Source organism: Sceloporus occidentalis, unplaced genomic scaffold, assembly GCF_023333645.1.
Source record: "Sceloporus occidentalis isolate IW3139 unplaced genomic scaffold, rSceOcc1.0.p SCAF_38, whole genome shotgun sequence".
Classification (NCBI taxonomy): Eukaryota; Metazoa; Chordata; class Lepidosauria; order Squamata; family Phrynosomatidae; genus Sceloporus; species Sceloporus occidentalis.
Genome location: NW_028317018.1, coordinates 2,884,823 through 2,900,025, shown reverse-complemented (window position 1 = coordinate 2,900,025; position 15,203 = coordinate 2,884,823). Strand labels below are relative to the sequence as shown.

At 38.6% G+C, this 15,203-nt stretch overlaps 1 protein-coding gene across 1 annotated transcript in view; it reads right to left on the bottom strand.

Moving 5' to 3' along the window:
* Positions 1-12,737, bottom strand: part of LOC149290634 (major facilitator superfamily domain-containing protein 6-like) — a 47,719-nt gene extending 34,982 nt beyond the window's left edge. Inside the window, exons 1-2 of the mRNA XM_089488436.1 lie at positions 11,200-12,737; positions 6,269-6,366 (exon numbers count right to left, since the gene is read on the bottom strand). Coding sequence (XP_089344562.1) covers positions 6,269-6,366; positions 11,200-12,737 — 1,636 coding nt within the window. The remainder of the gene's footprint in view (positions 1-6,268; positions 6,367-11,199) is intronic.
* Between the last annotated feature and the right edge of the window lie 2,466 nt (positions 12,738-15,203).

Here is a 15,203-nt window from a genome sequence, read left to right as displayed (position 1 = left end):
TGTCACACAACACCACAATTTGTGTTTAGCAACATCCCCTGAGTAGAGTGATATTACCCATGCATGGGTTTGCTTGGCTGTTTGGGGGCAAAAGGGCCACATTTGGGGCATGCGCATTGTTCAATGTTGAACTTTTGGTGATCCACTAACTATGCCCTATTTGGTACATCTTTGAGACTGGCCAATTCAGTGTGCCCTATAAAACCATATATTTATGAAAACCAGATAACCCCAGGGTATTTCAAATTCTGGTATTTTAACTTTTTCCATGCACTAATTCTACCACCAGCCTTTGTCAAAGTTAGCAGTAGTATTTTTTGTGTGTATTTTCCCCCACACATGTTGTACTTTAGGTATGAATTTATAGCTCCTGGTATATGCCACTTTCACACAACACCCCAATAAGTGTTTAGCAACATCTCCTGAATACAGTGATCCCTCACATACATGGGTTTGTCGGGTTGTTTGGGGGGGTCACATTTGGGACGTGTGCATTTTTCAAATTGGAAATTAAAATATCCCCAGATAACTGCTGCATCATGTAGGAAGAAGTTTAAGAAACCTGTCATTTGTTTTCCTTTTTTTTCCAATTAAAATACTACAATTGCCTACCCTTACGAAAAATTACTGCAGTTTTTCTGAAGTAATACTGCAGTTTTTTGGACATGGAAAAACTGCTATACTGCACTTTTACTGCAGTATTACTGCACATTTACTGCAGTTTTACTGTATTTGTACTTCACTGTACTGCAGTTTTACTGCAGTTATTTTTGTACGGAAGTACAAATGCAATAAAGCTGCAGTACATTGAAGTACAACTGTAGGTTTGCAATATAAAAAAAAAACTGCAGTAAATGTGCAGTAAAAGTGCAGTACAGTGAAGTACAAATGTAGTAAATGTGCAGTAATACTGCAGTAAAAGTGCAGTATTGCAGTTTTTTCATGTCCAAAAAACTGCAGTATTACTTCAGAAAAACTGCAGTAATTTTTTCGTAAGGGTAGAAACAGAGTCCAGCCCTTCCGCCAAAGCCCTTCCCCATGTATTACATTACAGCAGTCTGACTGCCTACAGTAATGCCCACCCACCATTTCATGCTCATACATGTGAAACAGCAAAACTCCGCAAATCCTAATACACAGTGACGGCCAGTGATAGGGAGCCAGTTATTATAGGTGTGATTGAGGGAGGTGTTTTGTGTAATAAGGGTGACAGGAGTGAGGTCCCAATAGACTACCTTGAATGTAAAATCCCGTCTGTGATGTCAGAGCTGGGCAGGCAGAGCTGTGCAGACAGAAAAGTTTAAGGCCTCTCCAAAATGTTTTCAAAAAGAAAATACAGCACAATGGTATGTTATTTAAAAAAAAATACATTAATTAAAGATGTATACCATAGTAGTATGATTTATATCATAGTGGTACATAATACTATGTATAATACTAAGAACCTGTGAATGTTGAAGGGAAAAGTCCATACGGAACAGCACCTTTAAAGCGGTTGGTAGTATTTTCTTTTTTTTTTTTTTTACAGAACAATAGCCTAAATAAATTCAAGGTAATTTTGAGTAAAAAAAACAAAAAAGTTCAATTAGTTATTTTCTTATCATCTAATAGATTTATATGAATTCGACTGGTTTCTCAATGTACAGCCCAAGCAACGTATAGAGAAAGTAAATTAAAAACTAACCCATAACTATTGCAAAATAGATTTTAAGTGAATGTTGAGATTAGTCAATGAATGCAGTGTTTTAGTATACATACTTATTCTCTCATAAATCAATTTTTGATGGGACACGCTATCGCTCCTGTACAAACCAGGCAGGGAAAATGTCTCTTGCTTCCATTTGACAGCCCAGAACAAACACAGATAATTTCACATTTAATGAGCGTCGGATTTATAGAGTAAACACAGGACTGCACTTTGGTATAAATGCCAGCCTTCTACACCTGGCCTTCAAGCAAACAAGCAAACACAGGGAGCTGTTTATCAACACTTTTTAATAACAACTTCCTTAGTGGTTAAATAATCCTTCATCTACATTAATCTGAGTAAATAATACAGATATAAAAAACCAACATGAAATGTCTAAATTACATCCCATATGTGATAAACCATGGAGGCAGGCTAGTCAAGCAGACTTTATATTTTGTTTTTTAGAGATTAAAATGATTATACGCATGTATACCATCCATGTGAGGTGCCATCTTAACGTGATTTAAATGATTGTTTCTCAATTTTTCTTAAATAATGGTCAATCTTTGGTAGCAGAGAGTTCATAATGGTTGTCTTTGTAAGGCTGGCAGGAGATGAAGAGGAGATCACATTAGAATGGTAAAATAATCAATATGTTATTTCTGCCATTCTGTTCACCAACCTCAGATAAAATAGCCATTTCTTGTCTTCCCAAAACCTAAGAGGAGATATTAATGTGTCTCTCCCACCATACAAATTCCCATCATGGTTCACTAGTGAATACATAGACTTGCTTGAAGCAAATAAAAACAAGAATGGTTTTGCATAGACATGGGGCATGCATGGTTACCCACTGTGCTACATCAACAATTATTCTCTTAATCTTGCAGCAAGGCAGAATGCTTCCTAATTGGGAAAAGCTAAACTATGCTATGCTAAACTAAATGGGAAATGCAGCATAGACTGCAGTCATACCCAAGGATTAGTTGGTCCCACTCTATTGCTTTAACTATCCCTTTTTCATACTGATGTGTGCAAAAGAGAATTCTTATCAATAGAATGTTGTATTTTACCAAAAGCCTACTTTATAAGATGATCATGTAACAGGACCTGGTACAGTTAGCATGTGATTCCTGTTAATATACACCTGTTATTGCTTTGTCATCTGACTCTCGTGTCATTATTATAGCGGCATGGTTCTTTGGGAAATTCTTTCCTCGGAGCAGCATCGTTACTCTGAGAACTGGAGCAACTGACTGCCCATCTGTAGTCAGCCGAGAGTGTGAGTAAAGCGGCACCGATGGCCAAGGACCCTCCTCTCAACAGCAAGTTACAGTGATTTAGCTCTATATCATTAGGCATAATAAAATGGTTGGTTGATGGTTAAAGATGCGTTAATCCCTTATTTGATCTAGGTCATCTAACTGTTCCAAGCCCAAGGGCAGCACTGACTTAACAGCAAAAATAACAGCATGTATGTTACCCTACCAATAGGGTAAATTTTAATAAATAGGTAGACATTCGAATTATCATTATAAAATCGACTGCCAAAATAAAATTACTTCACTCGGGAAACCTCTTTTGTTTTCTACCATATCATAATGGACAGGGAATCATAAGTATATATCACAGGTATCCAGATGCCAAAGTGCACATAGGGACAGTATTGTACTTTTAATGATCCTTTAAACTGCTATATATTGTATATAATAATAATAATCATAATTCAGGCAAACATGAAAACTTGTTCCCGGTGGAGGGGGGGGGGGGGGAGTCATAAAAACTTTGCTATTTACTTCTCTTTTACAATAACTTCTGCAAGAACAGACACCAGTGGGTGTGATTACATTATGTTTTAATAGACACAATCCATTAGTCTCAAGTCACATTACACAGAAAAAAAAACACCTAACATATACTGCAGCCTTCCAGAAACTGGTTGTACAAGTTATGGTACCTCTTCAAATGATTGTTCGTCTTTCCTCACTATGCAATTTGACTTGTATAACACCACACACACACACACACAGTATTTGTGGATCAACAAAACACATTAAGATAGCCTGCCTTAAATGAAAATGTAAAACAAATAGAAAGTATGTGGAGTCTCTTTAACATGGGGCGTTTAAATATGCCTATTCAAGTCTTTGTTTTAACATTTATTTAATTGTCTAGCAAAGGAAAAAAAAAATCACTATTGCAAAATCGTCTTGAGTAAATGCCTCTATTAATATCGGTTTTACACATATGTTAAAAAAAAGAATGTGCAGCTTTCTTAAACTGGATAAAGGTGTCTTCCAATTCATAAATATAATCAGAATTTCAGGGATGTAGCATGTACAGAAGAGGAAGATAACTTTTAGCGATATAGGCGGTACAAGTAAAAGACAAAACAGGTGAAGTGCAATACTTGCTAAACCGTCTGCACAATGCTTCCATAATGATAGGAATATTGTTATGCATATTGCATTTGGAAACTCATAATCTGAGCATAACAAGTGTATGTTTAGAAAATTATTTATGATCACAAAAATTGGTGGTTTTACATGCAACCCATGTTACACTTTTATAGTTCTTTCAGCTTCAAGTGACCAGCACGAGTATTATTAAACATAGCTATTAAACATGCTGTCCTGGCAGGCAAAATGTTATAATCCCAGATCCGCCCCTTTGCATACGCCTACCCAGAATCCCTTGAGGTTGTGGCAGCACCATGAGATTTCTGAGGGGGAAAAAACAAGCCTTCTGGTTTGTCTGGTGTCTGTAGATGAGTGTTTAATAATGCTTCTACTACCCCCTTAATTTTAAGTGGAAGGGTTTTCCATCACCTTTACCCACCATAACTTTTGTTATACCAAATAATTATGGCTCACTAAAAAGTTCACTGTAAACAAATAACCCCCCCCCATGATGTTTCATGAATTATCCGTTGCTAGATGATGTATTAAAGCACCCGGTCTTATGTCTACCGGGTTTGAAAATCTGTGTCTGCGCTTATTTGTTTCAATGAACACATCTTTCATGACCCATGTTTAGTTATAGGGAGGATGACCAAGGGATCAGACGACGTCAGTGACAAGCAGGCAGGTGCTCACTTCAGCGTTTCCCATAGCAACCACTAAAGGGAACCACGCTTTTGGTCAAAGTAGCCTCATTACATAAAAAAAAACAAAAAACGTAAAAACACATAAAAAAAAATGATAGTTCTGAGGTAGGAGCTGAGGTAGAGGGAAAGATGTGAGAGGGAAAGATGTGAGAGGGGGAGACAGAAGGAGAGAGAGCGTGTATCTGTATTGTGTTAGTGTATGGTGTTAGCATGAATGTGAGTATATGTGCATATGTTACTGCATGGTGTTGTAGTATGTGTATTAATGTAGGGGTTGAGTGTGGATCATAGTGTGTTAGTGTATGCAGTTAGCAGGTGGGTGTGTATTACTATATGGTGTGAATGTTTATCTGCATACAGTCATAGAGTGTGTGTATGTTACTGTAAGATGTTGGTGTGAAGGGTCAAGAGTGAGTTTAGGGTCAATAGAGCCTGGGAAAGGGGCAGAGAGTGCATGTGCATGGTGTGAGTGTTAGTGTATGGTGTTAGAGTGAGCATGTGTTGGAACTCAGGCCACCAATCTGTGTGGGGCACATATTTCTCTGTCCCCTTTCAAGCTGCACAGGACACTGTAGAGACATGGAAACTTGTACACACCTGTAGGCTGCCCATGATACAAGTGTCACCGCTCTGATACAGGGAGGTAAGCCACATGCAAGTAAATTGATAATCATCTAAGTAAAATTATATATGGCAAACTAGTAATACCATATTTATTAAATACGTATTATGACATGCATATACAAAGGAATAGGAATTGTAGACAAGATGCAGAGGTTAAACGATGTTGCCAAATAGGGGTCCTTCAAAAGTCAATTCACCCTAGCCTGGTAAATTTCTAAGAGAGATACATTTTTATATGGCATATGATATGACCTGTTTTTTAAGTTTACTAAATTATGCAAAGGTAATTTAAAAACGCAAATCCAGCTGAAACCAATATAAGTGCTTTTATTGGAAAAATATAGTAAAATCTAATTTATAATGCCCACTGTTTTCCACATTTAGGATACATCGAGTGTGGTTTTTATAAGCTTTATAAATGTGTACAAAATAAAATGCGGCCCCAATCTTCCTGTATATTTAATTTGCATTTTGAATTCAATGTTTCTAGGTCATTTCTCAAGCAATAATAGACGAACAGAGAGGTAAATACATGGGACATGCCATCATATCCTGCTCATGAATGCTAGTGCCCTTGGCCACACATGCAAGCACAAAACCATGCACACACAAGGAGAAATGTCAGAGACCCAATAAGTTCTTTTTATGTAAAATGGTCTGATAACATAATATATTCTTATTAGTAGTAGGTATAAGTATACATTTCATAAAACCTTCTTTCAAGGTGTAATTCCGATTACAATTTTTTTTTTTTTAAGAAATCCACTATTAGAATTGCCGTTTGGCCTTCAATTTTTTAAGCATTATCTTCCTATTAGGGATACTTTTTCCATGAATGATTCTCTTACCTTGCAGTACTTCCATTGGAAGAACTGTCCACGCATTGTCCATGTAAGAGATGTATATGTATCGGGCAGTGTTGCAGGCCAAACCGATGTATAGCACCCTGCCACAAAAAAAAAACAAACAATAAATTAGTTTTTGTTTTTTTTAAAGTCTATGCAATTAACCTAAAGCCAAAGCAGCTTTCTATTCGGCCACATTTCAAATAACAGTGCAAACACAATTCATCTTAGAGGTCCCCGAAACACGGTCATTAAAACACTTTGGAGAATTTGTCTTTCACAATTGGACTACAAGACATGCAGCGAGAACGTAAGTACTTTGCCAGGGAACAGAACAAACACAGCATGAAGGATGGCAGATGTCATCCCGAGGATTGATATTGACAAACACAGTAGCTAAGTAAAATATATGTATATACTGAAAAAAAAAAATCACTCTTATGTGTGGTTTTTATGCCTATATGAGCAGGCAGGGCCTAAAGTACTAAACAACCTAGAGTAGTAAAAACAGCCACATGGCTCAGTGAAATTTTAGATCTCAATAAATGTGTCAGAAACCACAACTTCTGGTAGCAGCCCTCTCCACTGCACCTTCCCTTCCTTCTACACAAATCAAATAACAGCATCACAAGTGAGCAAATTCTGCTCTTCTGATGCGGGTATCAATTATTTGCGCCACCCCCTTCCTCCCAACTGCTTGATTAAAAATGAAATACCAGCACTACATAATGTACTGCCATTTGGGTGACCATATGTCCCGGGACAGTCCTGCAATGGGACATTAAGCCCTGGGCAGCCTCAATCCATTGTCCCGGAGAGAGAAATTTGAGTGAAGGAGGTCTCAGCCGATCAGGAAAGACTTCTCAACTCTCCTGATTGCCTAAGAGTGCAGGCTGAGTCCATCCTTCACACCACGCTTAGTGTTAGTTGCAGCCAGCACCAGGTATGTGTGTTTGACTGTATGTATGTGACTGTGCGTCTGTCAGTGCCACCGTGTTTGTTTGCGTGATTGTGTAATATCTGGTAATAGAGGAGTTAATTCTCCTTGAATTTGTACTTGAGGTGGACATACCGTATCTTTCTACCATACCACCATGAAGAGCCCCCCTACACATGGTAAATGTGAGGGCAGCAAATAAGGCAGTTGAGCTTGAGAATTTCTTAAATAGCAATAGGGATCACGGGCAAATTAGGGAGATCACTAGGGCTGAAACAACTAATCGATAAAATCGATAATAATGGATAATGAAAATCATTGTCAACGATTTTCATTATCGATTAGTCGAATCGATTTTTATCGATTTTATCCTTATATAATCCGACCTCAAAACAGAAATCGGATTATAACACTAGAATCCAGATCCCCCGCAACGCTGCAGGGGACCTGGATTCCCCTCACTGTCGGACGGTCTCTCACTTCCGTCTCTCTCCCCCCTCCCATACACTCCTCTGACTCCTCCCCCCTCCCATACACTGCTCTGCCTCTCTCCCGACTCCCTGGTATTTTGTGAGCCTCCGTTGCTGACAGGCACTTTCACTGCAGCTTCATAGAAGCCTCAGCGTAAGTGAAGGTGAGTAACGGAGGCTGTCTGTGCACATCGTGCAGACCCCCAGCGGCTGACAGAGAATCGAGGTCATTAATGCACAAGTTGCAATGATTTAATATTACTATGTTATCTGTGCCATATGAATACAAATTTGAGCCATTGTGGAGGACAACTTTAGCAGAGTCTCTGTATGTTAAGACCCAAGCAGGTTTATTAAAGTTCTTTTGACTGCCTCAGTCAACTGCTTGAGGGAACCTTGAGCCTCCGTTGCTGACAGGCACTTTCACTGCAGCTTCATAGAAGCCTCAGCGTAAGTGAAGGTGAGTAATGGAGGCTGTCTGTGCACATCGTGCAGACACCCAGCGGCTGACAGAGAATCGAGGTCTCCTGCAGAGGATCATCCTCTCTGTCAGCCTCAGCGTAAGTGCCTGTCAGCAACGGAGGTTCACAAAATACCAGGAGTCGGGAGAGAGGCAGAGTGGTGTATGGGAGGGGGGAGGAGTCAGAGGGGTGTATGGGAGCCACCCTCCCATACACCACTCTGGCTCCTCCCCCTCCCATACGCCACTCTGCCTCTCTACCCGGCTCCATTGTGTCTTGTGAACCTCCGTTGCTGACAGGAGGCAGAGTGGAGTATGGGAGGAGGCAGAGTGGTGTATGGGAGGGGGGAGGAGCCAGAGTGGAGTATGGAAGGGGAGGAGCCAGAGTGGTGTATGGGAGGGGGAGGAGGCAAAGTGGTGTATGGGAGGGGGGAGGAGGCAAAGTGGTGTATGGGAGGGGGGAGGAGGCAAAGTGGAGTATGAGAGGGGGGGGGGAGGCAGAGTGGAGTATGGGAGGGGGGAGGAGGCAGAGTGGAGTATGGGAGGGGGGAGGAGGAGGCAGAGTGGTGTATGTGAGGGGGGAGGAGGCAGAGTGGTGTATGGGTGAGTTATAGTGGTGTATGGGGGGTATAATGAATTTCAGGGAGGCAGAATGGCATATCTGGGGGAGTTATAGTGGTGTATAGGGGTATAATGAATTTCAGAGTGGCATATCTGGGGGAGGCAGAGTGTGAATCAGGGAGAATTTCAGGGTGGTGCAGGGCATTTATGGGGAGCGGAGTGGCATATCAGGGTGCACAGTGGCATATAGGGAGGTATAAGGCATAAATAGGGGCGAGTGGCATATTGGAAGTTATAAGGCATATCAGGGGGGCATAAGACATATCTGGGGGTAAAAGGTATATCAGGGGGCTCAGTTGGATATCACTGGCATATAAGGAGTATAAGGCATATCGGGGGCACAGTGGAATCTCTGGCATATAAAAGGTATAAGGCATATATGGGGCAGAGTGGCAAGCTGGGGGTCAGATGTGCATAACTGGGGGCAGTTTGGTAAATAAAAGAAAATATTAACAAGGCTTTTTTCTCAGTTTTTATTAAATATGAAAAATAGTTAACATGAATTAATATTTACTAATAACTTTGTACACTGTGTTTGGGTTCTTGTAGGTTTTATTATATCAGTAAAATAAGAAGGTGAATAGCGAGAGGCCATTGCGATAGAGATGAAAGTGTAAATTGTACGTTTTTTATTACATTATTTTAAATAAAAAAAAATTGCATTTTTTATCCGATTAATCGAAAAAATAATCGGCCAACTAATCAATTATTAAAATAATCGTTAGTTGCAGCCCTAGAGATCACAGAATCTCCATTTATCAGGATTAAAATGAACAAGCATAAGGAACAGACATAATTGGATAGATGTGAATCACATTGGTAAAAGGGTGAAAAGGTGGGGAAAACAGCCTTAGATATATAGCCATGTAATTGGTAAGAAGTTAATTAGTATTTTTTTTCAGCAACAGTTTGACCTAAGAAAATCCAGTTCCTCCACTGTTTCCAGCAGCCCGGGTGTGCCTGTAGTTGTTTCCTGTATAGACAGTGCATTGTGGCTACATCAGCATACCACACCTAACAGCATAACAGCTGTCCAAAAACTCACACAACGCAGCATACTATCTCACCCACAGTTTAACTGTGCAAGTCACAGGACAAACATGTCATTCTACATCATTAAGGGCATGATTCACATGACAAAGATGTCAAGATAAATTGTGTCTCAATTAGAACCAAAAATAAGTCTCGATTCCTTCATAATTCTTTTTGACTATAACCAAACTAATTTGGTTATCCGTTGCATATAAAAACAATACTTGCACAACAGTTCGAGGAGGTCTAATGAGATCTCCCGTGCGCCTGTGTAAAAATACTCCTACTAATTTCTTCTCATTACAGTAAGTTATTTCTTTTGTTTCCATACAGATTGAAGAAGAACACATATGATATCACTGTAATACACATTTGTCATCAGTGTCTGTATGAACACCCATCCCTTTAAGGAAGTCTACTTTCTCAGTACCCTCTGTTACCTAATTACACCATGTAAAACACAAAATATTCTTCCTTAACACAAATAAAGTATTAAAACATTAAATATTGATACCTACTAGGCTGTAACAGTAACAACCAAATGTTACCTTTACTGGGTGTCAAAATACCATCCAGTTTCCAGAACTCTTTGTGGCATGAAAACACAGTTATACTTGAATACTAAGTGATGGAGCAGTGGCCAGCTCTAGTTTGAGTGAAATAATTTATATATATTTAGTACTAGTTGGTACTCAACCTGCCCTTGTACCACCTCCAGATAAAGTACTGCAACATATAGACATGTAAAAAAGAAAAATACACCCTCTTTGAATTCTATGGTTTTACATAGCAGGACTTAACATTATTCATATAATAATGTTTGATAATTAATAATCATGGCATACTTTAATTTATCATGTGTTGTTCATATGAGGTTGTATTTTCCTAATATTTAGCCCTGCTATGGAACAGATGATTGTTATGTCCTGATATGTAAAATATCATAGAATTCAAAAGGCGTACTTTTTCACACTACTGTACATGCTCATAATCATGCTTACGTTAAAAATTGAAGGTGTGAGCAAATTAATGGAAATGTGAGTAAATTGCAGCAAACATATAGCCATTATTACTCTATATTGTGCAAGAAGACATGTAGCTGGTCTGACAACAGTTCCGTGGTGAACAAAAGTTTTCATACCTTTTGAAACAAAATTCTATGTACTACTGAATTATTTTTTAATTATACCAAAAACTATGCTGCAGTAAGGGGAAGTTCCTTTGTTGTAACCTTTTGAAAATATAATCTTGCACGTCTGCTCAAATATCTCTATTTAATATACTAGAACACTCAATCAGTAACCTTTAACAGAACAGGTTCTGTTGATTAATAGGGACACGCCTTTTGTCATAACGGCAAACCTCTGGAAAACTAGAATTTATTTTTAAATAATTGTATATGAGGGCCACTTACCGGACATGACCGATTAGCTCAATCAACTTGTGGCTGAAAAAATAAGCTGTCAATTCGGATATGTGACTCAGAACTGAACAAACACCAAAAAGAGTTGTTGTTCCGTTAAGGTCTTCAAGGTGCCAGAAAAGAAAGGTGAAAACATATCCATAGCCAAATCCCATGAACCAGGCAACAAAGAGGACAGAGCCATATTGCACTGTGCATATAATTTTCACCAAATCCAAAAACCTAAAGCCTTGACTTGAATCATCTTGGCCCCTGGTTTCATTTTGACTTTGTGTTGGAGATTCATTCTGAGATCTTGCTTCCACTGGATTTATCTCCATGTCTTCCCTCCTATCCCCACTTGTTTTCAAATGGTGGTAATAAAAGTGGAACTGGGTAGAGACAATTAGTGCCACCGACATCAGGACTCCAAAGACAATAAAAGCAATGCGGTAGTTTTTGTACTCGGGAGGTCTGCAACCCTCACCTTCCACATTTACAATTAAGTTAGTGTGATCAATTCCTATACCTACAGACAACATGGCCAACCCCCAACCAAGGGATCCCCACATTCGTTGAAGTCCATAGCGATCCCTGTTTTTGCCTAGATACTGGAGTGTCACTGTATCCACAATAGTAACAGCTGGAGCACTAAAAAACTCTCCAATGATGACCACAAGCAGAATCAGAAGGAAAATAGTTTCTACATCTTCGTTGTCATATTGCAATTCAAACTGATCTTTGCTGGGACTCTTATTTGTGGTTATAATAGTAGTAGTAGTAGTAGTAGTTGTTGTTGCAATAGTGGTTGCATTAAAAGAAATAGTAGATCCTATATATTCATTTAAGGCACTGTCATTTCCAGCCTCTCTGACTTCTCGGTGTAAAAAAAAGTCCTCTCCATCAAAAAATGATGTCTCCAAATCTGAATGCACATCTCTCTTTCTTCTGTTTTTAGTGGTATCATTTCCGCTAGTTGGTGCTGATACAGAAATAAAAGGTGGATTTGTTGTAAAAATTGGGACACTGGAGTTAGTAGGTTGTACAGGCACAGGATTATCAGGCACACACAATAACCTTGCTGGTTTCACAAAACCTATGCCCAAATTGAACAAAACCCAACATAGAACGGAAAAGAGCAGAACTATCTTCCCTTTACGAAAGCGGTCAGCAATGACACCCCAAAAGGGGGCACTGCAAAATTCAATGAAGTATCGAATGCCTACTAACATCCCACTCTGGGTTGGAGACATTCCAAGCTGTTTATAGTACACGGGTAGCAGTGGGTAGAGGGAGCCATATGCAGAGTAGAAGAAGAAGTAGAAAACTTTTGAAATTAGAAGGTCATTGTTAATTTTGACACAGTGTCTTTCCAGCCAGTCCATATCTTCGTCTGATGTGGAAATGGTATCCTGAGCTGGATGACCTTCTCCGGGTCCAGTTTGGTTACACTCTGAGCTGACTCCATTAAAACTATCACCAAGAACATATTTCCTCTTTTGTTCTTCCTCATCTTCGGATAAAATGGCAACTTTGTCCCCCGTTGCCATGGCTCAGCACAAGAGTAGTCTGCCGTATCCGTGTTCTGTTGTGCGACAAATCTGTAAGCAACAGTAAGTGATAAGTTAACAGAGAATGCTGTGGGATATAAAAAAATATTACATAGTACATTTATTAATGCACAAGTTGCAATGATTTAATATTACTATGTTATCTGTGCCATATGAAAACAAATTTGAGCCATTGTGGAGGACAACTTTAGCAGAGTCTCTGTATGTTAAGACCCAAGCAGGTTTATTAAAGTTCTTTTGACTGCCTCAGCCAACTGCTTGAGGGAACCTTGAGGCAATCTCAGCCTAAATAAAGCCTGCTAGAGTCGGAGGATTACATAAACCCTAACAAGGGTCAAACTTACCCCAACATGCTCTATAACATGGTAAATTGAACAATGTTATCTCACCCTGTTCATGCATTTTTATGCTAATACTCTAGCCAGTGTATGGAGCAAAACTGCCAAATTATACCACACCACCTGATGAAAACTCGCAGAAGATGCCACTAACATCTTGCTTTCTTCACTCATCATTCATTACCCATTGATTCATGCAAGATTCTAACAAACAACATACAACCTTATCCATCATCTACATATATTATGATATATTCTTCGTGCATTCGTTACTGGGAGTAGTAATGATATCATATGCCCTTAATATAATCCCACTTGCATAATTACCCTAGACCATTACTGGACTTTCTTAATAATCCTATAGAATACCTAGTAAATATACGAAAATATAGATATTGTATTGATTATAATATGAATTAAAAATACACATAATGTTGACGTGTTACATTTTTCCACATTATCAACAGAATACTAAATAATCAAACTACACATATCCAAGAACATTCACCATAACTCTCCTTCCTTTCATTAAAAGGGTGATGTAGGTATAATCTAGAAGAGGGTGATTTTATAAACATTACATAGAAACAGAAATAAAACCGTGCTTTGTCCATCACTTAATTTTCTGTAACACTTGAATTGTAAAAGTAGAGATTTAACACCTTTATGGTAGAGAGAAAAATCTTACCAGCAGCTAAACAATTTAACGGGAAGACTAACATATCCATTAGTATTTGAGAAGTTCTAGCAACACACTGCTTTCTACAATTTGGTAAATGAAAACTAAACAAACAATTGTTTTCTTTGGCACCACTCAAAGAAGACTTAAAGGTCACACTGACTTTGACATTTCAAATGTTTGCAGACTATGCAGACTATGTTAGCACAGTCATAGTGAGACCGTAAACTAAAACAAGCATACTATTTCATTTCTACATTTGCTGTTTAATCTGTTAACCAAACTGAAATCATGAAATGTTATTGAGCATGGGCAGCTAAATAGTGGCTACTTCTGTTGTTGAAGTACTCCTAAGATCTGTGTACATCAGGTATATGAAATGTGATGTATCACTGTGAAAAAAATAAAAGATGCTGTTCCACCCTTAATGTTATATAACAAAATGTAACAGCAGATATGTAATATCTAGCACCATTAAAAGCCTAAGCCCTTCCCAGAAGTAGTTCTTTATTATTATTTTTATCTTTTATTTATATAGCGCCAACAATTTAAGGAGCGCTTAATACAATACATATATTCAAGGGATATGACAAGGCGAGAATCGACAGACTAAGACAAACCAATACATTAGGTGGAGAGAGCCCTGCTCGCAAGCTTACAATCTTTAATGTTCTGCATCATTAAACATTTTTCAGGGAATGCCTAATTGTCATGTGACACAAGATAGATTGTTGTCATATAAACTGAAAAGGTTTACTAAAGGTTTTCCGTTTATATGGTGAAACTTTCACAGAAAAGACTAAAATGTCATATCTGGTAATGGATTATTGCTCTACCATGCACAAATACCTTTAAGGATGAGTACATTATTATTATTTTTTGTTTTATATAGTGCCATCATATTTTGTATCGCTGCACAATAACTAGACAGGACATAACTGGTGGTATATAGAATAACAATTTGACTTTCAGAAACAACAAGTGAGGAGAGCCCTGCTCAAACAAGCTTACAATGATCTGACTCATACAAAACTGCTTCACCTGCCGTATGAAGATCCTGCATAAAAGAGCATCCAAGCCCAAGTTAACTGAATAATAAAAAAGAGTTTTTGCAGATGGTCATTTTATAGCGTTGGCCTTCCTGACATACATCATCAAAGGGACCATGTCAGCTATCAAGCATCACAAATCAGGCCAGGCCAGCAAATGTCATGTGATTCATTACAATTTAAGGCACATTATATCCCAATTAAGATGACACAGGCTGATCTCATTTATATGATGCGACACAATCCATAATTCCAGGGATTGTGCAAAGCAGTGACATAAAACAGAGCCAAATACAGTCGGTTTCCTATTTTCCTGCAGCACTTCCTACAGAAGCAATGAACAAGGGGATGCTGGTCATTAGTAATTTCATCAATGTTT